At 32.7% G+C, this 20,455-nt stretch overlaps 1 protein-coding gene across 1 annotated transcript in view; it reads right to left on the bottom strand.

Moving 5' to 3' along the window:
* Positions 1-2,997: 2,997 nt before the first annotated feature.
* LOC143222081 (SLIT-ROBO Rho GTPase-activating protein 1-like) overlaps positions 2,998-20,455 on the bottom strand; it is a 42,645-nt gene continuing 25,187 nt past the window's right edge. The window contains exons 11-19 of the mRNA XM_076447976.1: positions 18,538-18,598; positions 18,172-18,249; positions 15,702-15,840; positions 15,056-15,157; positions 11,950-12,174; positions 8,559-8,638; positions 8,011-8,055; positions 7,093-7,273; positions 2,998-6,005 (exon numbers count right to left, since the gene is read on the bottom strand). Of these exons, the coding sequence (XP_076304091.1) occupies positions 4,778-6,005; positions 7,093-7,273; positions 8,011-8,055; positions 8,559-8,638; positions 11,950-12,174; positions 15,056-15,157; positions 15,702-15,840; positions 18,172-18,249; positions 18,538-18,598 (2,139 nt within the window). The 3' untranslated portion in view covers positions 2,998-4,777. The remainder of the gene's footprint in view (positions 6,006-7,092; positions 7,274-8,010; positions 8,056-8,558; positions 8,639-11,949; positions 12,175-15,055; positions 15,158-15,701; positions 15,841-18,171; positions 18,250-18,537; positions 18,599-20,455) is intronic.

Below are 20,455 nucleotides of genomic sequence, written 5' to 3'. Positions count from 1 at the left end.
TTAAATAGCAGGATTGACCATTACATTATAATGACCCCATGACTGAAAGAGCAAGCATGTTTGATATGATGGGGATTCAAACCCGTGACTCTCACACTGTGAATTGAATGCCGTAACCACCTTGCCACATCTTCTTCACTGGCAACACTTTGAACATTTGGGGGTGAGACAATTAGGTGAATGCAACATTTCTGAAAAATTGGAGTGTGTTATGCAAAGTAGCAGGAGCTGGAAAGCAACATTAAACATTTGGGAAAGCACTACTGAACTTTTACTCACAGTTTAGGCATTTAAACTTTATACCTATTTTAATGTTCTTCTGTTTAAGTTTGACTCCTACAAAATGAATGTTTTCTTTTTATACAAAAGTTTAACCACTGAAAGTGCTAATGTTTTGAAATCTGTCACAGACTTCATATATAGACAATGATTAATCATGGAAAAGAAAATTTATCTCCTGAAAAAGGGATTACAGTCAGTCAGTCAACTGACAGTGCATATACACGTAATATCCTCAAAATATGTTACTTTGTGTTTAACCATAATGAGAAAACCTTACACATTTCGAATTGACTTGGATGTTGGTGAACAAGAGAGATTTACTAGGATATAACACTACTGCACTGTTCTGTACAATGAGAAAAAATTGGGGATATTGTATGACATTTTACAGTATAATGCTTATGAAAGGTTTTCATCATTAAAATCTTTTATTTCCACACTAAACAGATTAATTATGTATGACTCAATTAAATACATGGATGAGGAATAAAGGTTTTCAGTATTGTATAATTACATTGTTTTCACATGACTGCTGTAATTTTATTATTCAAGCTAAAAAAGGCTTAGTTTTATCTAAAAGTATAAGATACATTATCTGTATGAATAAGGTCATGCTATCTTATTGTTGGCATTTACTAAAGAAAAAAGGTTTCATTCTTTAAAACAAGGGTCACCAAACAACAACCCTTGAGTTCATTTTGTCCGGCCTGCCAGCAGCTAGCCACTTGGAAATAAAAAGTGACATTTCATCAAATGTCCGACTGTTATAACAAAATAAATCACACCAATGGTCACTTTAAGCTGGCAAACACAAGACGTTATGATAAAAAGAAACAAGGCTGTCGCACATATTTTTAACCAATAGGAAATTCTTCTTTCATCCTTGCTGCCCGTTTATTCATGTTGAGGCAGTATCTATGAAAGCATTAGGATTTTGAAAACAAGTACAGACTTAACCCTCGTCCTATCGACTCACCTTATAAATTCAGTGGCCTAGTGTTACCGCTTTAGCAAACTCATTTCTCTTAGTAGTCTTCACAAGAAAGTTTGCTGAAAATGAATCTGTCACTCGTACAAGTTACAAAATAGTGCATAGGATGGCAGAGCGAGGAAAATCTTTAACTAACGGCAACTTCAAAGAGTGTATGATGGGAGCAGCAAATGAGCTGTGTCCTGAAAAAGCCAATTTCTTTGAAAGTATCAGCCTTTCAGCAACTTCAATTGTACAGAGAGCAGAAGAACTTTGAGAGAACATCACATTACAGATATGCCGAAAAGCTTGAAACTTCCTATGGTATTCTCTGGCACTGGATGAGTCTACTGATCTCTCGAGTATGTCACAACTTCAAGTGTTCATTTGTGGAGTTAACTTGGACTTTCAGATCACAGAAGAGTTAGCATCAGTTTGCAGTATGCATGGAAGAACAACTGGAGAAGACATTTGCATGGAAGTGCATAAAACTTTGCAAGACTATAACCTTCAGTGGAAACAGCTGATGGAGGAAAAACATGGCTGGAGTAAAGAAGGGTCTGGTGGGGTTGATCAAGAAACAGTTGGAAGATCTTCAACTCCCAAGTGCTCTGTTCATACACTGCATCATACATCAGCAAGCACACTGTGGAAAAGACTTGGATATTTCTTGCATACTGAAACCAGTCATTTCTGCAGTGAACTTCATTCGGGGTCATGCACTTAATCATCGCCAGTTCAAGGTGTTTCTTGAAGAAAATGATTCGGACTTCTGTGACTTTCCTTATCACATGGCGGTGAGGTGGTTCAGCTGCGGTAAAGTCTTGTCTCGTTTTTATAAGCTGAGAAGAGAAATAGATACATTTCTTATCAAGAAATATAGAGCCGATCCACTTCTGTTCGATCCAACCTGGTTGTCAAAGTTGTCATTTTTGGTTGACATCACATCACATCCCACATGAATGAATTGAACTTGAAACTTCAGGGGAAGAATAACCTTGTATGTGATCTCTATAGAATCATTAAAGGATTTCGGAAAACACTGTCATTGTTTGAAGCACATTTGGAAGGAGGAAACTTCTCTCATTTTCAGTGTTTCAATGAGTTTCATGCTGGAATCACAGGAGATGTCAACCGAACATTGAATATATTTTGAAAGCCAAATGCCAATTTCATAAGTCTCACTAAATTTTTTTGCGGCTTAGTGAAATTCAGATATGTACTCACTATGTGTGATGTGACAATTGTTTTTGCTAATGTCACCTTCTTTGATAACCTTTTGGTAAATAAAAATGTTGGTTGTATTTCTGTTTGTTTTTTATTATATGTGTGTATTGCATGCTACTCCCACGTCTAATGTGGCCTCCAAAACTTAGTGTTAAGTCTTTTACAGAGAGCTTTCATTCTAGCTTATGAGTATTGAACATAATGATCATGCGGCCCGCGCTTCTCATTCCCCAAGTAATCTGGCCCCCTGTGAAAAAAGTTTGGTGACCCCTGCTTTAAGGTAACAAAAACAAACTACTAAAACTTATATTAATGTATAGAATTAGAGAGTTAACCACACAAGGAAATACAGGAGCAACATGCATATACTTAGCAAACGATGATGTAAGTAACATATGAACAGTAAAAGATGTTGCTGCCAACATGGTTTGTGTGTTTTGGTAACTAGACTTGTTAAATAATATCACTGGTGACTTACAAAAAATGCCAGGATTTGAGACACTGAATTTCAAACAAAGTAAAGGCTTGAATAATATAGACTTTTATTACTATTCTGTAAAAAAGAAGTCTTTCACACAAAATAAACAACACTATGCTTAGCATACTTCCACCAAAAATTACAAAAAATATACATATCCACTATATCTGCTGTTAACCACTGACTAGAGTTCAAAGGTCAACTGAGTTTAATCATTGTTGAAACAGTAGTATTTAATACTGTTCAATCCTAAAAACTAATGGTCCTACAAATCTCTGTTTGTCACAACAGCCAATAAAGAGTAGCTAATTCACTTTCACACCTCTTAAAGGAAGGCAGTTGAGTGGGTTGAATTATTTACAACCAATTAAACAGGAAAAATTTTTGTTTGAAAGGCTGATCAGTTTAGTAGTTACTTTAATGAAAATTTTCTGATGTAGCATTGAATCAAGTTGTGACTTCTTACAGAAAAACTTCACTATTGCATTGTACATTCTACAATATAAAATTATGTAATGAAAACACAAAGACATCATGTGAATACATAACGTTAAACATTTTTAGCCCAACAACTGAAATGGACTCTAGGGTTAAGATGTTAATATGGTCATAGTAGAATATGAATATTACAACACAAAAATGGATTCTGCATTTTAGTATTCCATTACAACAAAGAAATCACAAACTCTATGCAGAAAGAACAAATTAAAATCTAGCTTTGTTCCAAACAGAGATTGTACACAAGCATGAAATATCTCTTGATAACCTACTGAAAAATTAGTACTGTTGTATGTTCTCCACTGATACAAAAACTAAATATAGTTTATCTTAGTGACTCTCTACTTTCCCAACACCTTGATCTTGCATTTATTTACGGTTGTAAATTCACAGTATTTCTCTAATCTATTTAATTTTATACCATTAATATTCGTTCAAAACTTTCAAAGTTGAATGATAAATAATTTAGTTATAAATTAAAGTATTAGAGAATGTTTGTGTCCAAAAGTATTTATGGTAATATGTGACTAAGTAAACAACACTGACTCTGTGTGTGTATACTGATATGACACATGCATATTGAAAATGTTTTTAACAGAACTGTCTTTATTTAGTAATTAAAATGGATGTATATGTATGTATTATTAATTATATTAGAATACAATATGCATGATGGTAATGTCCTTGTTTTATTACATTTCCTACAAGTGTTTGGTTATAGATATTCCATTATAACTGCTAATACATGGTCCTTTTTACCAACTCTAAACACCGCTTTTATATTTGATAATGCACTATTTTCTTTACTTGTAAATGTTATCACTTAAACTTTATGAATCTAAATAACAATCACAGAAAGATATATGTGCCAAACATAGTAAAATGTGCTGTTGTCGCAATCCATAAATAATTTTTTATAATTATTTACATAAAAAAATTACTTCAAAATATTTACATATGTATAGTAAAGAAAATATGCTAAGTAATTAACATACTGAAACACTGCTTCTATAGCAGATGGTGTACAATATACAGTCAAAAATATCTGTGTGTGAATAATATCACAAATTTAAACAGAGCAATGAAACAAAAATGATGAGCTATGGATTTTCCAAATCAGTAATGTTAAATAAAGATTAACTTTTTAAAATTATAGTGAAATTTGTTTGCAGCTACATTACTAATTTGAATATTAAAGATTTTAGGAAAAGACTTAACATTTTTGGCAACTGTTGAAATGAAGGCACCCTAATCACCCATTTTCTAAACTGAACACATGCAATTTCAGTTGACATATCAATCATGGATCACAGCCAATATTTTCAAAATGATGTTTGTCTGTATTCTTTCTCTGGAATTTGTTGTATGGTTTCTGGAGAAGGTACTGGTTTTTGAGGTTTCTTCATAACAGGTGGTTTGATTTTGGTGCTAGTAGTGGCTTTAAATGTTGAAACTCCTCCACTAGTCAGAGATTTAAGATCAGAAACGTCTTCATCACTGTTGCTGCTTGATTTTGGTTCTAGGATGTGTCTTGGAAATCCTGGTGTGATATCTACAGTTTCAACCTTCATCTTCTTCCTATGCATCACAGGTTTGCGGGGAACTTCTGGTGGAATCTTACTTATTTCAGTCTGGGAAGCTACTTGCCGTTTGCTAGGTGTTCCTGAGAAGGAAGACTGTTGGATCTGAGCAATAACAGGTTTCTTTGGAGAGGCTGAAAGAAGAGGAGAGGAAGAAGACATCAAATCTACATTAGTACTGGCACTACGTTTTACTGTTGGAAAGGTTTGGGTCTGAGCATCAGTTGAAGGAGGATGGACAGAACCAGCACTTCTGGAAATTGTACCCTTTTTCATTGTACACTGATTAGACTTGGCAAAATGTTCTGCTGTTGTCATCTCTTGACTTTCTGAGAACTTAAAATCAGAAGGAGACAAAATCCTTATATTTTCATCAACTATCTTTCCTAGAGTTTCCTTTGGGGTTTTAGATATAGAAGTGGGACTTGAAGCGTTCACTGGGAGATCCATCACCAAATCTGGGGTATCCTTACATGAAGAACGAGAGATTTTGTCCTCCTGAGGAAATGATTTGAAATGCTTTTCTTTTTCTAATGAATCTATGTTGTAAAAAACTGAAGCCAAAGCTTTGTCTAGATCTTTAGCTAATTCACTGTCTGACATTTCATCTTGCAAGTCATATGATGACAAGTCTTTTACCAGTGGAACATCTTCACTGGTAGTGCAGGAATGCACAATTTGGTTTCTTTCAAACTCAATAGGAGAGACCTGAATGTTTGTTAATGCACATCTTTGTTGGCTCCCGGAGCTGGAATGTGTTGTTCCCATGCTCTGTCCAGAACTAGTTGAGGCCAATGTCAGCTGAGTATCTGTATAATTTAGTGAATAGTGAGGTGGACTGATAGCTCTTTCTTCTGAGATCCTTTGATCAACACAAGGTTTAGGACTTGCCCTAAATCCTGAACTAGAATCAGTGCTACTATGGCGCTTCTCACTTCCATCTTGGCTGAATCTATCCTTATCCTCATCTCTAAAGAAAAAAATATATATGTGTATGTCTATATATATATAGAGAGAGAGAGAGAGATAAATTTTTTTCATTGGTAGTACAAAATTTTCACTTGCTACTCTACAACAAAGTGAATAATGCTAAAAGAATACTACATAAAACATCCACTTATTTAATACAATGTTTCACTAAATACAGAATAACAATCTGTTAATACTATAGTATAACTGTGCCTTAAGATTTTGTAATTCAGAAATAATAGTAAAACATTACTTATGTAAATAATAAAAACATATAGTACACATCTTGTAAGAATTTAATGGATACTTAACTGTTACGTTTTTAGGCTTTTGTGTAAGCCTAACAAGAGTTCCAAGCAAATTGCTGTTGAAATTTCTATATAAAAATCTCAAGAAAATGAGAGAAGCTGTGTGTGTGGAATTATCAATCTAGAAGTCTACTAACTTCAATAATGACAAGTCATGATATTTTGTTAATGCCATATGACTAAATCAGTTTTATAAAATTTAACAACAGTGAAGAGCAACTGCCTGAGGGTACTAACTCAAAATACACAACTCTGGTGCACTCAGAAAACAATTACTTCAGGTTAAATTGCTATGAACTTTTGCACAAATAGGTACATTTCTGATCTGATGTTTCCTTTACTCCATGATAAATATTCTTTATGTATTAAATATAAGGAATAAGGCAATTTTTATAGCAAATATTAATAAACATAAGAAATCATATAGAGAAACAACAGGTAGATAAATCATAGTGCATAAACCCAAGTACATTTTCACTGTAGGCCTTCTTTTTTTCAAAGTAAATTGGTTTTTGCTCCATAAGGGATTCTAACTTTTCAAAAAAATGTTCAGGTTATTATGTTTCTTATATTTTCATCTTTTACTTAACACTTTTCTCACTTGCTCATCTAGAAACTTCAGTCGCATCTCTCATTAATCCAAACAGCAATACAAGCTTTACTGCCAAAGTATAACATTGTGTTGCTCCATGTTACTTAATTTAATTGTACTGATTGAAGACTAAATAACACCAGTGTAACTGTCTATTAGGCTTAACTACTGATATGAAAATTACAAACCTAATTTTTATGAGAATGTATTTATCAGGGATCAAGCCTTCTTGTCCATTAAAACTTCCCTTCCACCAATCATTAGAAACTTGTTCATACAGCAACAATGTGTCTCCCCGTTTGAAGGACAGTTCTCGATCAGAGCGTGCAGTGAAACTGTGCTGAGCTAAGCCTTCTAAGGTGTCAGTTTCTACACAAAAGAAAAATAAATATAAACCATTAAAATCTTGCATAGTTTATCTTCTTTGTCAATTATAAAGCAAAAATGAAATCAATATTAAACAACTGAATAAAGTTTTATATTAAATCAACTCAGTAACTTGAGAAAGGTATAAGAAATTATAGAACACATTGATGTAGAATTAAATAAGTTTCACAACTATTAACATGAGACACTGAAATATTTTAAAATTAAATAACTGTATATCTGTGTATTTGTATAAATTACTTCATTATTAAAAATGGATAACTCAAAAGTGGCATTTTAGTTTATTTTAAATATACAAGGTAGAGTAAAATTTGCTTTTACAGTCATATGATCATTGATGGTGAAAAGATAATATAGTGTTATGGGATATTTTATGTGCAAACTAACGGTATGTTGAATCTATAGTATTCTGTAGTACTCTCAACTAATTCATCTTCCAACATCCTGACTTTTGTCTGTCACTAGCCATGAGAGTTTCATTTTTATATCACTACACAGAACCTGTATTTAAAACTGATAATCTAGCATCAAGATATAAACTACACAAATGTTTTACTCTTTCACATTACTAAATGCTCTGTTGTTTTATAAAGACGCCTTTTACTAAAAAAGGAAATACTTTTGTTTACCAACTCCAATGATTTTATAAATTCTGTGGAAGGTTCCAAGAGTGATAAGTTACTTTTTTACAACAGTAAAATAAATATCAATGAACTTACTCCCAAAGACTGTTAGAACTATTTCCTTCTCCTTGAACACAACATCTATAAAGAAGTTCAAACATTAAAAACAGATTAGAAAAGCGTTTGGATTACAATTGCACAAAAGATCTCAGTCAATTAATATGATTAATGTATACTTCTGTAAAGAACTATCTACTGATACTGTATTTAGTTCTCTTTACATACTTTTGTCACCACATCAAAGAAGTATTTATAACATTTCTATAACAACTAGTACCAACATACCACAAAAGTCATGAATTTTAAAAGAAAATTTAAAAAAATTGTTAAATCTATTGCACAAGCATTACATGTATAATAGAAAAACATCCAGAATATTAAGGTATACTTTTGCAATTTTAAACAAAAACAAACATATATGTTTACAAAATGAAAGATAAAAACAGTTAGAACTTGAAAGTTTGAAAATATGTACAATGCACTACAAACATATCATAAATTATATCTGCTGTATTTTCAACTACATACAGTAAACAATTTGATTTGTTCTACAAAACAACTATTCTATGGAAATTTTTAATCACCATCTTCTGATGGAGCTGCATCAGCTTCTGAATCATCTAAATTAACAGTTCCTTGGTCAGGTGGAGATTCCCCTACATCACTGAAAATACGAAGAATTATACTTCACAAGACTTTTATTAACATGGCACTTTACATAAAACAACTGGTGAAATTTTACCTCATACAGTATTTTAAAATTTATTCTAAACTTTTAATGAAACGCATACTGTTTTAGTCTTGTAACTTTCAGGTTCTAATTCCTCTAAATGGATCTCTATTGTGAAAATTATCATCTTCCTTATTAGTCATTTACAATGCCAATGGTTAACATTCCATACTAAATAAAGTAATTTTAGCCTTACAGGCTGTTATGGAAAACTATATTTTCCTTGGCAATCATAATATACAATGGTACTTCAGCAATGTTTTCATGAGATCAGGTTTCTTTTAATAATAGCGATTTCAATGTTGTCTGATTCCTCTTTGTGTAACTACCAACGTATCAACTAATATCTTAGGAACACAAGTTTAAACCACATGCTTAAATAAATTAAAGGTACAAGAGCTCCTTTGGAGCTTACACTGGAAGATTTGGTAAATATGTGATTAAATACGACTGCCAAAACTTCACTTTTTCACTCGCATTCCTCATGAAACCAACCAATGATTTCAAGGTGTGTTCATCCAAAAATAAAATTGGTGCTAACAAATAATAAATCCCCAGTACACAAGGTTTCAAAAGAATGCACCCAACAAACTTAGCAAGGAAAGGGTATTACAATGAATTTTTTTTTTTACTTCTAAACATGTGCATGTTGAACGTTTCATTATTCAACACATATGATGTCATATCACACAAGATGGAGTTGAGAAAAAATACAGTTTTACAAAGGACATAAAGATGTGCCTACACTGCACTTTCAAGTCAAACCAATATCCTTATACAGAATGCCACACATGAAAGGTCATTTGGTACTACTTGAGGTGCAGTGAAAGATACAGCTGTTATAGTCTCATGGCAATCAGTAATTTTTAATTTTTGTTCTTCCCCCTAAAGCATACTGAATATCATCACACCCAGATGTTCTCTTGTAGTTGGTGACCATTCAACAAGACAATGGAACAATTTTCTGCCTTTCTTGGAGGTAGAGGTTTTCTTATTTGTAACAGTTATCACTTCTACAGCTTGCACTATGACAGACTGAGTTGTATTCAGATGGTACAGGTTTCTCTGCTATATCTCCAGTACCTGTTTGACATGGTGTGTGGTGCTTCCTAATCTCACATAGGGTCTTTTTCTGGGTCACCAGCAACAGCATCATGTCATCATACTCAAAACAAAAGTTTTTATTTTGATACTCATCAGCTGGTTATTGGTTCAAGATGAGATAACCATTGGTCAAGAATTATAATTTTTGTATGGCACTGAAAATTCCAACTCAACTCAGTCTTGGTCAGAAGTTCAGTTAGCAATACAGTGTTAAATTTCACAACCAATTACCCTATGGCAAATTATTTTCAGGGAAAACATCCATAATCTGATTCTAAAGTTCTACAGAAACATGCATCCTGATAAGAACTGTATCCCCTTATGAGATCAGATAGCTTTGTAGTGCAATAATATAAATCATTTTTGCAATCGTCATCCATTTCAGCCAGCATATACAGTCTCAGGAAATCTTCATTATGTTTTTATGGCATGTAAGGCTTCTAACTTCCTTGAGAATATGAAATACCATGGTAAAATGCTAGTTGGTCAACCTGAATATTTTACATCTTTCCTTTCAAAACTGACCCTAAAGAGACAAATGCAGCTTTCTTCTCTCCATGGTAAGTTCTGTATGGCTTTAGGAAATAACTTCACTTAGTATGGTCTACAAATTTAATAGCAAACAGAAAGTTGTATAGAAAAATGAAATATGTTCAAAAGAAACTGTAAAAAAAAATTACAGTACCAACAATCTAAATTAATAACTTGGCCTGAGGTATTCTTAGGAGCCAATAGATAAGTGTGAAGTCCACAATACAAGATATCAAAAACACTTACTCTCAGAAGATTAATTTGATAACAGAACAAGAACAGTGGAACAGGAAAAGTACATCAGAGAGAAATAAAATGTTCCTTTCTACATATATGCATGGATGCGTATTTATAAAACGCAATAACCCACTACATAAAATGAATAATCTCTTGTCAAATACAGATAACCCCTTCATGACAGCTAAAGATGAGAAAAAATATATTTTTACTCTACAATCAGTGTCTGCACCACACCCACAGTCCCAAAGTACCTATATTAGTGATTATTCTCATTACATTTATTTCAAGGGAGATTAACTCCTGGCTCATAGCATCTTCTTTTGAGAAATGTGTGTACTAAATCTTGGCCAAGTGATTACCAGCTCTCTTTAATGGCTACTGTAATAAGTAACCTTAGTCTTAGGTGAAAATGAAAGCAGATTTACAATTACTTACACTGTGTTCACAAGGACGTTAATTGAGTGTAAAACATCTGCAAAAGAAAGTTTAAAAACATTTCTTGAATATACCTAAAAATAGAATGGACAAAGGCTGACAGTTTTCAACTGCCACAAGGGGAGTTTGTGAATTTTTGGCAGCTAATCATTAATCAATTTTAAATCATTATTAACAATATTTCGAGGTGTACCCAGTTTCATCTCAATGTTTATAAGGATTGAAAGGTTCTTTTTCATAACTACAGCTTTCACTTTGCATATGATGACCCTGACTGGTTTTAGGGTATGTTTTTGATGCTATTGCTGTGTGAATGTTTCCACTTTAACAGAAAACACTTTAGATTCTTTCCTTTAGTGTGTTGTGTTTTTTTGGCTAAATATCATCAAACCATGTTGCTGCATGTAAGTTTTATATACCACATACCCCTCCAGCCACAGATCATACTTTGAAATACTTTTACAAGGTATATCTCCGAACAGCTAGTATGGTTATTAACGCTTTTACTAATATTGCAGAAAACAATGTTTCGACCTACCTAGGTGACCTAGGAAGTGAAAACATTGTTCTCTGCTTTATCAATAAAAGTGTTAAAACCCATACCAGCCATTCCAAGATATATTTTTACTTCAAGTGGGTTTCTTGTCATCAAGAATTTTACAAGGAGTTTGTATATTGCACAGCCATATTTCTAGAACTATCCCAAAATACACTGAGAAATGGTAGTTTATTTACTTACATTTCCATACTCTGTACATTATAGTAAATTATTTACACTAAATTTATTATCTCTGGTTAATTAAGCCTACTTAATTGATTTTATAATGCCTTTTTTTTTTCTAAATTAGTGTTAATATCACTGTTTGCTCTGAAGTTATTTATAAACTATTCTAATCTTGTATTTCTGAAGAAGGACTCTAGTTCTAAGTACTCACGCATCATTAGGTACATTTGCACTAATATACTTTTCGTAGACAATCCCTTCATTATTTGGAAAAATTTCTTCTTGATAAATGATTATGTTCTTGATTAGTTCATTAACCACCAGACTTTGATACTGGACTTGATCCTTATCCTCAGGGATAGGTAAAAGTGACGGACCAAAGCAGATAGCCAGATTATATGGATCCATCATATTCTCATCGCTGAATTCTGACAGACTGAATTATATAAAGTTCATATATTAATTTTTGTAATACATCAGTCTTTTTCAAAGAAAATGCCACAAAATTTAACAAAGAATAATAGCCAATCATAAGAATATGAAGTTACCACAGAATTAAAGAAATTCTAGAAACTTAAAATATTTATTTATTGTAAAATATCAACAAATTAGATTTCCAATTTGATTCACTTGAAAATGTATTATATGTAGCTCTATTTGGTTAAGGTAAATCATCTATTTTCTTCTGAAGTATTCTCATTAGAGCATTGATAAAAAGGAAAATGAATGAAATTTAAGGTTTTTACGATAATGTTTTTATGAAATGTTGCAAATGAAGTGTTATTTTTAGATCATATGTTATTCACAATACTAAGAAGTTCACTTTGAGACATAATAAAATGAACAATCAATATTCAATAAGTATCTTAACTCTATCAATCAGAAATGCTGTCTGTGTTTAAGCCATTAGCAACTGTAATTTCCTTTCATTCTTACTATACTATTTTCCAAACTTTGTTAAGTTTGTTAATTTTTTTTCAATGGTGCCACAGATGCTCAAGTGGAATCCTAGGATGGCAATTTATACCTTTTTGATATTTTTCTTCAATAAATACTTTGTATTCAGCAGGTTGATTACAAGTTTTAAGATCAGTATCCCACTAACTAATATACAATAATATTAAGAGAACCAGCAGTTTTAGTGAATTAAAACAAAAATATATGATTTGTTTACGTTTTGTTTATCCATGGCATAATTATCAATCTCATAGAATTGTAAACTTGCAGTTGGGTTAAGTACCCAATAATCTGAGGTATTAACACAAGGTGGTGCAATAAATAAATTTACAGTATAAAGATAAAATTATGAATAGAAGGTAAATAAAAAAATACTATTTTTAATTTGTCAAATATAATGACCAACCAATGTTAATTAATGTATCATATTCTTTAGTACAAAGTTTCTTGATATATCTTTTCCAGTGTTTGCAGTATTTTCTCTGTACGTTCAAAAATATAAACAACAATTATGAACACAGATTACAGTCTTATGTTAAAACTAAACAGAGAGAGACACGTGACAGACATTGTACATATTTATTTATGAACAATACATTCCAGAACTACCCAACTATGTGAAGCTCCCAACATAAATAAAATTCCTGTAAATAAGATCCCTAGCATTCATTTTTGCTAGCCATAATTACAATAGCCCAGCATGCCAGGTGGTTACGGTGCTCGAATAATAATCTGAAGATCATGGGTTCAAATCCCAGTCACACGAAACATGCTTTCCCTTTTAGCCATGGGGGCATTATAATTTGATGGTCAATCTTACTGTTTGTTGGTAAAAGAGTAACCCAAGAGTTGGCAGTGGGTGGTGATGACTAGCTGTCTTCCTTCTAGTGTGACACTGCTGAATTAGAGACAGCTAGTGCAGATAGCCCTTGTGTAGCTTTGCACAAAATTTAAAAACAAACATACAATTACAAATTCATCAACTGTTTGAAATCTATCACAAAAAACTTTATTTTGGTCACAAATATCATTTAAAGAATTCCCACAACTCTATGAACTGCCAGCTTGCTTTGAATATTATAGTTTTTGTTTTGTTTATTTATAGAATGTTGTAAAAAGCTACTCAAGAGCTATCATTGCTAGCTGTCACTAATTTAAAAGTGATTGTCTGGAGGGAAAGCAACTAATTAACACCACTAATCCCTTTGCTACTTCATTTTTTTACCAATAAAAAGTAGGATTTACCATTAGATTATAACACATTTCCTCTTATTAGACTTAAGATAGTGGTAAAATGTTTAATTGTTCTTCGAGGTGCATCTTGAAAACTTTATTTTTTAAGCAAATATCACGGTAGTTTGTATTTGTTGTCATTATGTAAAGTTGTGATTTCTAATCGTTTTTCTTGATTAGATTTAAATTACGTTAATTGTTTTCTTCTTTAGCATGCCAAACTGAGGAACTGTGGTTTGCATCTCACTTCCTCTAAATAATAAAAAATTATGATCCTCAATTTAGGGCCATGTATGCATTATAAGATTATGGTCAACTCACACTATTTAATCTGACAAAAGTAACCTAAGAATTAAAGGTAACTCTAGTCAAAGTTAGTGTAGATGGCCATCATGTAGCTAAATACAAAATTTAAAAAAAAATCCCAATTTTAGATACGTTCAAACATTTAGAGAATTTGAATGATGTTGGCAAACAACTAGTCATTCACTTCTTTTAACCCAGTTGTTTGTTTTATTTGAATTTTGTGCATTGTAATGATAGACTAGAGCAGCTAGTCAAAATTACTCTGCACCAACCTTTGGGCTAGTTTTACCAATAAATAGTAGGCTGTTGACTGTAATATTATAATGCCTCCACCACTGATAGGATGAACATGCTCAGTGACAAGAATTGTAACCTGAAACTTGCAGTTTGCCAGTTGAGTCCTTTAACCACTTGTCCTAAATTCAACTGAAACATAGAGTTGGAAATTTAATTTTTTTTATATAAAATAAATGTATCATTATAAAACATTTGTCAATGAATCAAACTCACTTACTCCTTATTTAATGGTGCTTAGAGATGCTGAACTGCACTTATATCTTTTAATATTCCATGAACCATATAGAATGTGTAGGTAACAGAGTAAGATATATCACTGAGGTTTGCACTACTAGTTTCCATTTTGGTTGATTTTCATAATAACACAATATTTTTATTTTGTTTTTGTTAAACCTAGATTTATGACTGGTAATTCCTATTATTCATATTCAATATTAGAAAGGTAAAATTAAATAAAGTAATACATGTCTAAAATAGTACAAAAGAAATATTTATTTCAGAGCGAAAAGAATGAAGTTTCTTACTGATTGAGAAAAGCAAAGAGGTATTGTAACACAGTATAAACTGATCTTGGAAGGGTAGAGAGAATGTCTCGTACTCTGCTAATGAATTCTTGCTTGAGTCCACTTCTATAAATTGAAGAAAAATCAAATAGGAATGTTTCAGAAATCAAATAGGAATGTTTCAGAAATTTTTCAAATATTAAAGAAGCTTTACTTATACAACAACTCAAGCCCAAAATAAACCAATACAAAGGAACACCTTTACACCTATATAAATAAATATATCCAACATTTAAGCACACCCTTTACATTGCTACACTAATTACACAACCACCTACAAACATGTGGTCAGCTACTGGTCAGTAACCCTTTCTTTCTTTATGAACCTGATGATGATTGAAGAACGTCGAAATGTTGTTCGCTCCTCTAATAGTGCTTTCTCTACCAATACCACCTGTTTTGAAATATATTTTTTAAATATTGTTTTAACAAACTATAAAAAAATATTTATTCTACATTATATAAAAACCTATTCAATCTACTAGAAATAATTACTTAAATATTTATATTAGGATGAATCCTCTCAATAAAGACAAATGTTTCACTAATTGTGCATTTACTATCCATGTTAACTCTTCTAAGATTCATGAAACATTTATAACATGACTTACGACTTATTTCCACAAACTGTTCAAAGAAAAATATAGGAAATAAAGGTTCCCGTAGTTCCCGAAGATATAGTTTCAGGAGTCCTGCCACAGAATTTATGTCACTTGCATCACTAACATCTGCTAAAGGATCTTCTCCTAAACCAAGAATGGAAACTTGTTTAATTGTCTGTGAATAAATCTGAAGAATCCTAAGCACTAGTGAAAGACAAAACAAATACTGAAATACAGATCTTAATGACTGAAAATGTACAATTTGTTTGTCAGTAGACTGTCTGTGTGTCCACTGTGAAAAATCAAACCATTTTAGCTAACATTTTAAGTCTGTAAAGTAACCACTGTCCTACCAGGGGTTTTCCTGAGTGGTCAGGTGGTTAGGGGGCTCAACTCATAATCAGAGAATCATGGGTTCAAATCCCTTTTAGCCAATGGAGCACTATAATGTGGTAATCAATCCCAATATTCAATGGTAAAAGAATAGCCCAAGAGTTGGCAATAAGTTGTGATGACTAGTCGACTTTCCTCTAGTCTTAACACTACTATATTAGGGAAGGCAAGCACAAATAGTCTTCATGTTGCTTTGCACAAAATTCAAAAGCAAACAAAGTTACCAGGGGACAGAAAATTTATGAACAAGACAAACACTGTTTATCATGTTTAGTATTCAGGTACACCAATATTTGGCAGATAAGTTAAAGTATCTGCAAAATACAGGTTCCATAAATATTAGAACAAGGATAAAACTAAGTGAGGCAGTGAAGGGAAAACAAGTAACAAAAGTTAAGAATTAGAATAATATTTTTATTAACAAACAGATAATGTTTCCTTTATTTCCAGGCAGAAATTCACTTGTATTCTGACTGACTACACAAAGAAAGGAGGGTTTCCACACCTGCAGAAGGTGACAAAAAGAGCAAGACAAATAATGGAGTATCACACTAATAAGTCACACCACAGCTCAAGTATAGTGTCCCCCAATCCTTAGATTACGAATCTCAGTGATCATTCATATTAAGTATATTCAAGTGCAATAAACTCCAAAGTCATACTTACTTGTAGAAGTCTGCATACTACCTACCAGAATAAATTTGACCTTACACCAGGAGGGCATGACACAAAGCAGGTGCAATCAAGTATACACCTACGCCTAAGGTATATGATTAACATAAGTATATGCCTTTTCCACTTCCAGCTTACAACAACATTACTAAATGCTAGCAGAACAATAGTATGAAAGATTAGCCACATTTACATCAATAAAGATGTGTTCTTTACTGGTTATGGAAGGGTAAAATACATAACATTTCCAATTACCACACAACAAGAATTCATGAACCAGTTTTAATTTCAGTCTGACATGTAATGGAGTTTATGGCCATTAAGAAAGATGTAAAAGAGATTCCAAAACTAAAACTCTTCACAAAAAAAAAGTTTAATAATAATAATAACAGTCACAAAAATACACAAATTTTAGCATGTTCGACAAGGTTAATTACAATAAATTATGATTTTTTTTATGATGTCCAACATTACAGTTTATTTTAATGGGAAATAAATCTCTTCTTTAGGTCACAATTATGCAGTTCTAGCACAATTAAAGTACCACATAATAATAATAAGACCTGAAAGGCTGTAGGTAACAAAAAATGTATTTAATAATTCATTTAAAAGATCTGCTAAATATTTTAGTAAAGAAATTTAAATTATTGTTTTTAATGACATTTGAGGTTAATTGAAACCAAAAGGTGGTCGGAAGAAAAAAACATTAATTGAAGTTGCACTGAAACTAGGTAAGAGAAATCTGTTTATTGGTACTAAATACCAGCAAAGGCTTTGGAAATACATAAAATAAAGGACAGAAAATTGAAATTATCTTCTGCACTATTATAGTGTCATAAGTAAAGGAAAGAAGAATAGGTAAGAATAAGAAATTAAGTATTTTGGTATTAAGGAAAAGGAAAAAAACTGTCTAAGTTTATATTAAGCAATATGACTACCTATTAAGCAGATAACCAAGTTTCTCTTTGGTGTCACATGATCACATTTTCTTTAATACTTTAATATTTCATGTATAAAGTATTACTTTTCAAAAGACAGGAGACTGACTTAATTGTATCGCTAATTAATGTATCTTTTAATTTTCTCTGTCCTACAAAATTTTTTGAAGTATATTTTTTGTATCTTCTGAAAGGCATCATTGATTATCCTGATGCTTGTATTTTATTAGATACTATATCATTTTCATAATAAAAAGTGTACAACAACAACATAAAAACAAATATTTATAGTGCTCTTTCCAACTGAATTCAAGCACAAAATTTATTGAGTTTCAACAGCACTTAATATTCCATAGTCAAGCCAAGGTTAGGAACATTCAAACTATCTTTTTTTATGCAATTTCTTTCTCATTATTCTAACTTAAGAAAAATGTATCATAAAGGAAGCATATCAGTTTGTTACACATATTACCTCTTTCAAAGGCATCTTTTAAATTGTTGATTTCTACTTGAGAACCTGAAACCCGAAAAATCCCTTGATGGTGAAGACCTAAAAGCAGAAGTTACACAGTATTTAGACATCTGAAGATAATAAGCATATGGCAATAAACTATGTCATACACATTTCTTACTATGTGACAATATTGAAATAATTCACAAGGTATTAATATAAAAGTTGAAATTCAATTTTACAGTGCTGAAGATTATTACTTAAATATCACATGTGATCATTTTCTTATGACTAAAAAAATGAAACATTAAAACAAAATGAACTAAGATAATGTTAAAAAGATTCATTGTTTTGACTTTAGCAGAGACATTAAAATTCTCAACTGACCATAAAGGTTGATGATACGGATACAGCTCTTCATTATTACTGGAATCTCCTGATTGGTTACCTAAAGATTACATAATGAAATGCAGTATGTAGAAGTGCTATATGTATAAGAATAAAATTCTAAGAGAAAATTACTATTACAGGCTATTTCAAAAAAAAAAAAAAAAAAAATGATACACACACACACACTACTGGCCAAAATCTTAAGGCCAATGAATATAAAGAACAAATATGCATTTTGCATTGTTAGACTCAACCACTTATTTGAGTAGAGCTTTGAAAGATGAAAATAAGAAGAGGGAAAATAAAAATAAAAACTTTTTTAGCATTTAATAGGGAAAATGTGAACACTATGAAATTAGCCTAAATACTAGTTGGTCAAAAGTTTAAGACCATACTGAAACAAAGCGTTAATCGGTAAACACGTAATGAAATTTAGTCATTTGTGTTCAAGCATTAGCGTTGTCAACATCTCCCACTGACATCTCCTATGTTACATTGGGTAAAAACATGGCAAAGGCTAAAAAGTTGACAGAGTTTAAATGTGACAGAATTGTCAAGCTGCAAAAGCAAGGTCTCTCACAACGTGCCATCACTGGTGAGATTGGGCATAGTAAAACTGCTGTTGCAAATTTCTTAAAAGACCCTGAGGGATATGGAATGAGAATTTCAAGTGTTCGGCCAAAGAAATTTTCACCAGCGTTGAGCAGGAGGATTCAACGAGTTGTCTGGCAAGACACCATCTGATCGTCGAACCAGATTAAGGCCCTTATGGACGTACAATGCAGCTCAAGAACAATAAGATGGCATCTACAAGAGAAAGGCTTTAAAAACCATAAACGACTTCAAAGCCATGCCTCCTTCCACGTCACGAAACAGCTTGGTTAAACTTTGCTGAGAAGCACCAAACATGGGAAGTAGAAAAGTGGATGAAGGTTTGTTCTCTGATGAGAAATATTTAACCTGGATGGTCCAGATGGCTTCCACTATTACTGGCACGATAAGGACATCCCACCAGAGACATTTTCTACACAACACAGTGGAAGAGTTTTCATCATGATCTGGGGTGCTTTCTCCTTCCATGGAACAATGGAGCTTCAGGTTACACAAGGGTGTCAAATAGCAGCAGGCGACATTGGCATGTTGGAAAGAGCATCCTTATTGACTGAAAGCCCTCGCTTGTGTGGAAATGACTGGATCTTTCAGCAGAACAATGCTGCAATTCACAATGCCCACAGGACAAAGGACTTTTTCATGGCGAATGTGATTCTTGTGGACCATCCAGCATGTTCTCCCAAAATGAACCCCATTGAAAATGTTTGGGGGTGGATGGCAAGAGAAGTCGACAGAAATGGATGTAAACAGTGCATGATTTTCATGAAGCCATCTTCACCACTTCCAGCCAGCCTTCTGCAAACACTTATATTGACCATGCCAAAGCGAATGTTTGAAGTTATTCGCAATGATGGCCGTGCAACCCACTACTGAGATCTCTTGTTGGGCATTTCCTACCCTGTTTAGGACTTCTTTTTGGTATGGTCTTAAACTTTAGACCAGCTAGTACGAGGGCTGTTCAAAAAATACGCGGACTGACGTCATAAAACAAAATGTACTTTATTTAAAAAGTTACAGGTCTGGGACCCCTTCAAAGTACTCTCCTCCCCAACGCACACACTTATCCCAACGGTGTTTCCACTTGTTGAAACAGTCCTGGTACACTTCTTTTGTAATGTCTTCCAGCTAGTTTGTCGCATTTGCCTTAATCTCGGGAATCGTCTCAAATCTTCTTCCTTTCAAGGGTCTTTTGAGTTTGGGGTACAAGAAAAAATCGCAAGGAGCAAGGTCAGGTGAGTAGGGGGGGTGGGAAAGAACAGTGATCAAGTGTTTGGCCAAAAACTCACGAGTTCTGAGGCACAAA

Source organism: Tachypleus tridentatus, chromosome 8 (assembly GCF_004210375.1).
Source record: "Tachypleus tridentatus isolate NWPU-2018 chromosome 8, ASM421037v1, whole genome shotgun sequence".
Lineage (NCBI taxonomy): Eukaryota > Metazoa > Arthropoda > Merostomata > Xiphosura > Limulidae > Tachypleus > Tachypleus tridentatus.
This window is presented reverse-complemented; position numbering and strand designations above follow the sequence as displayed.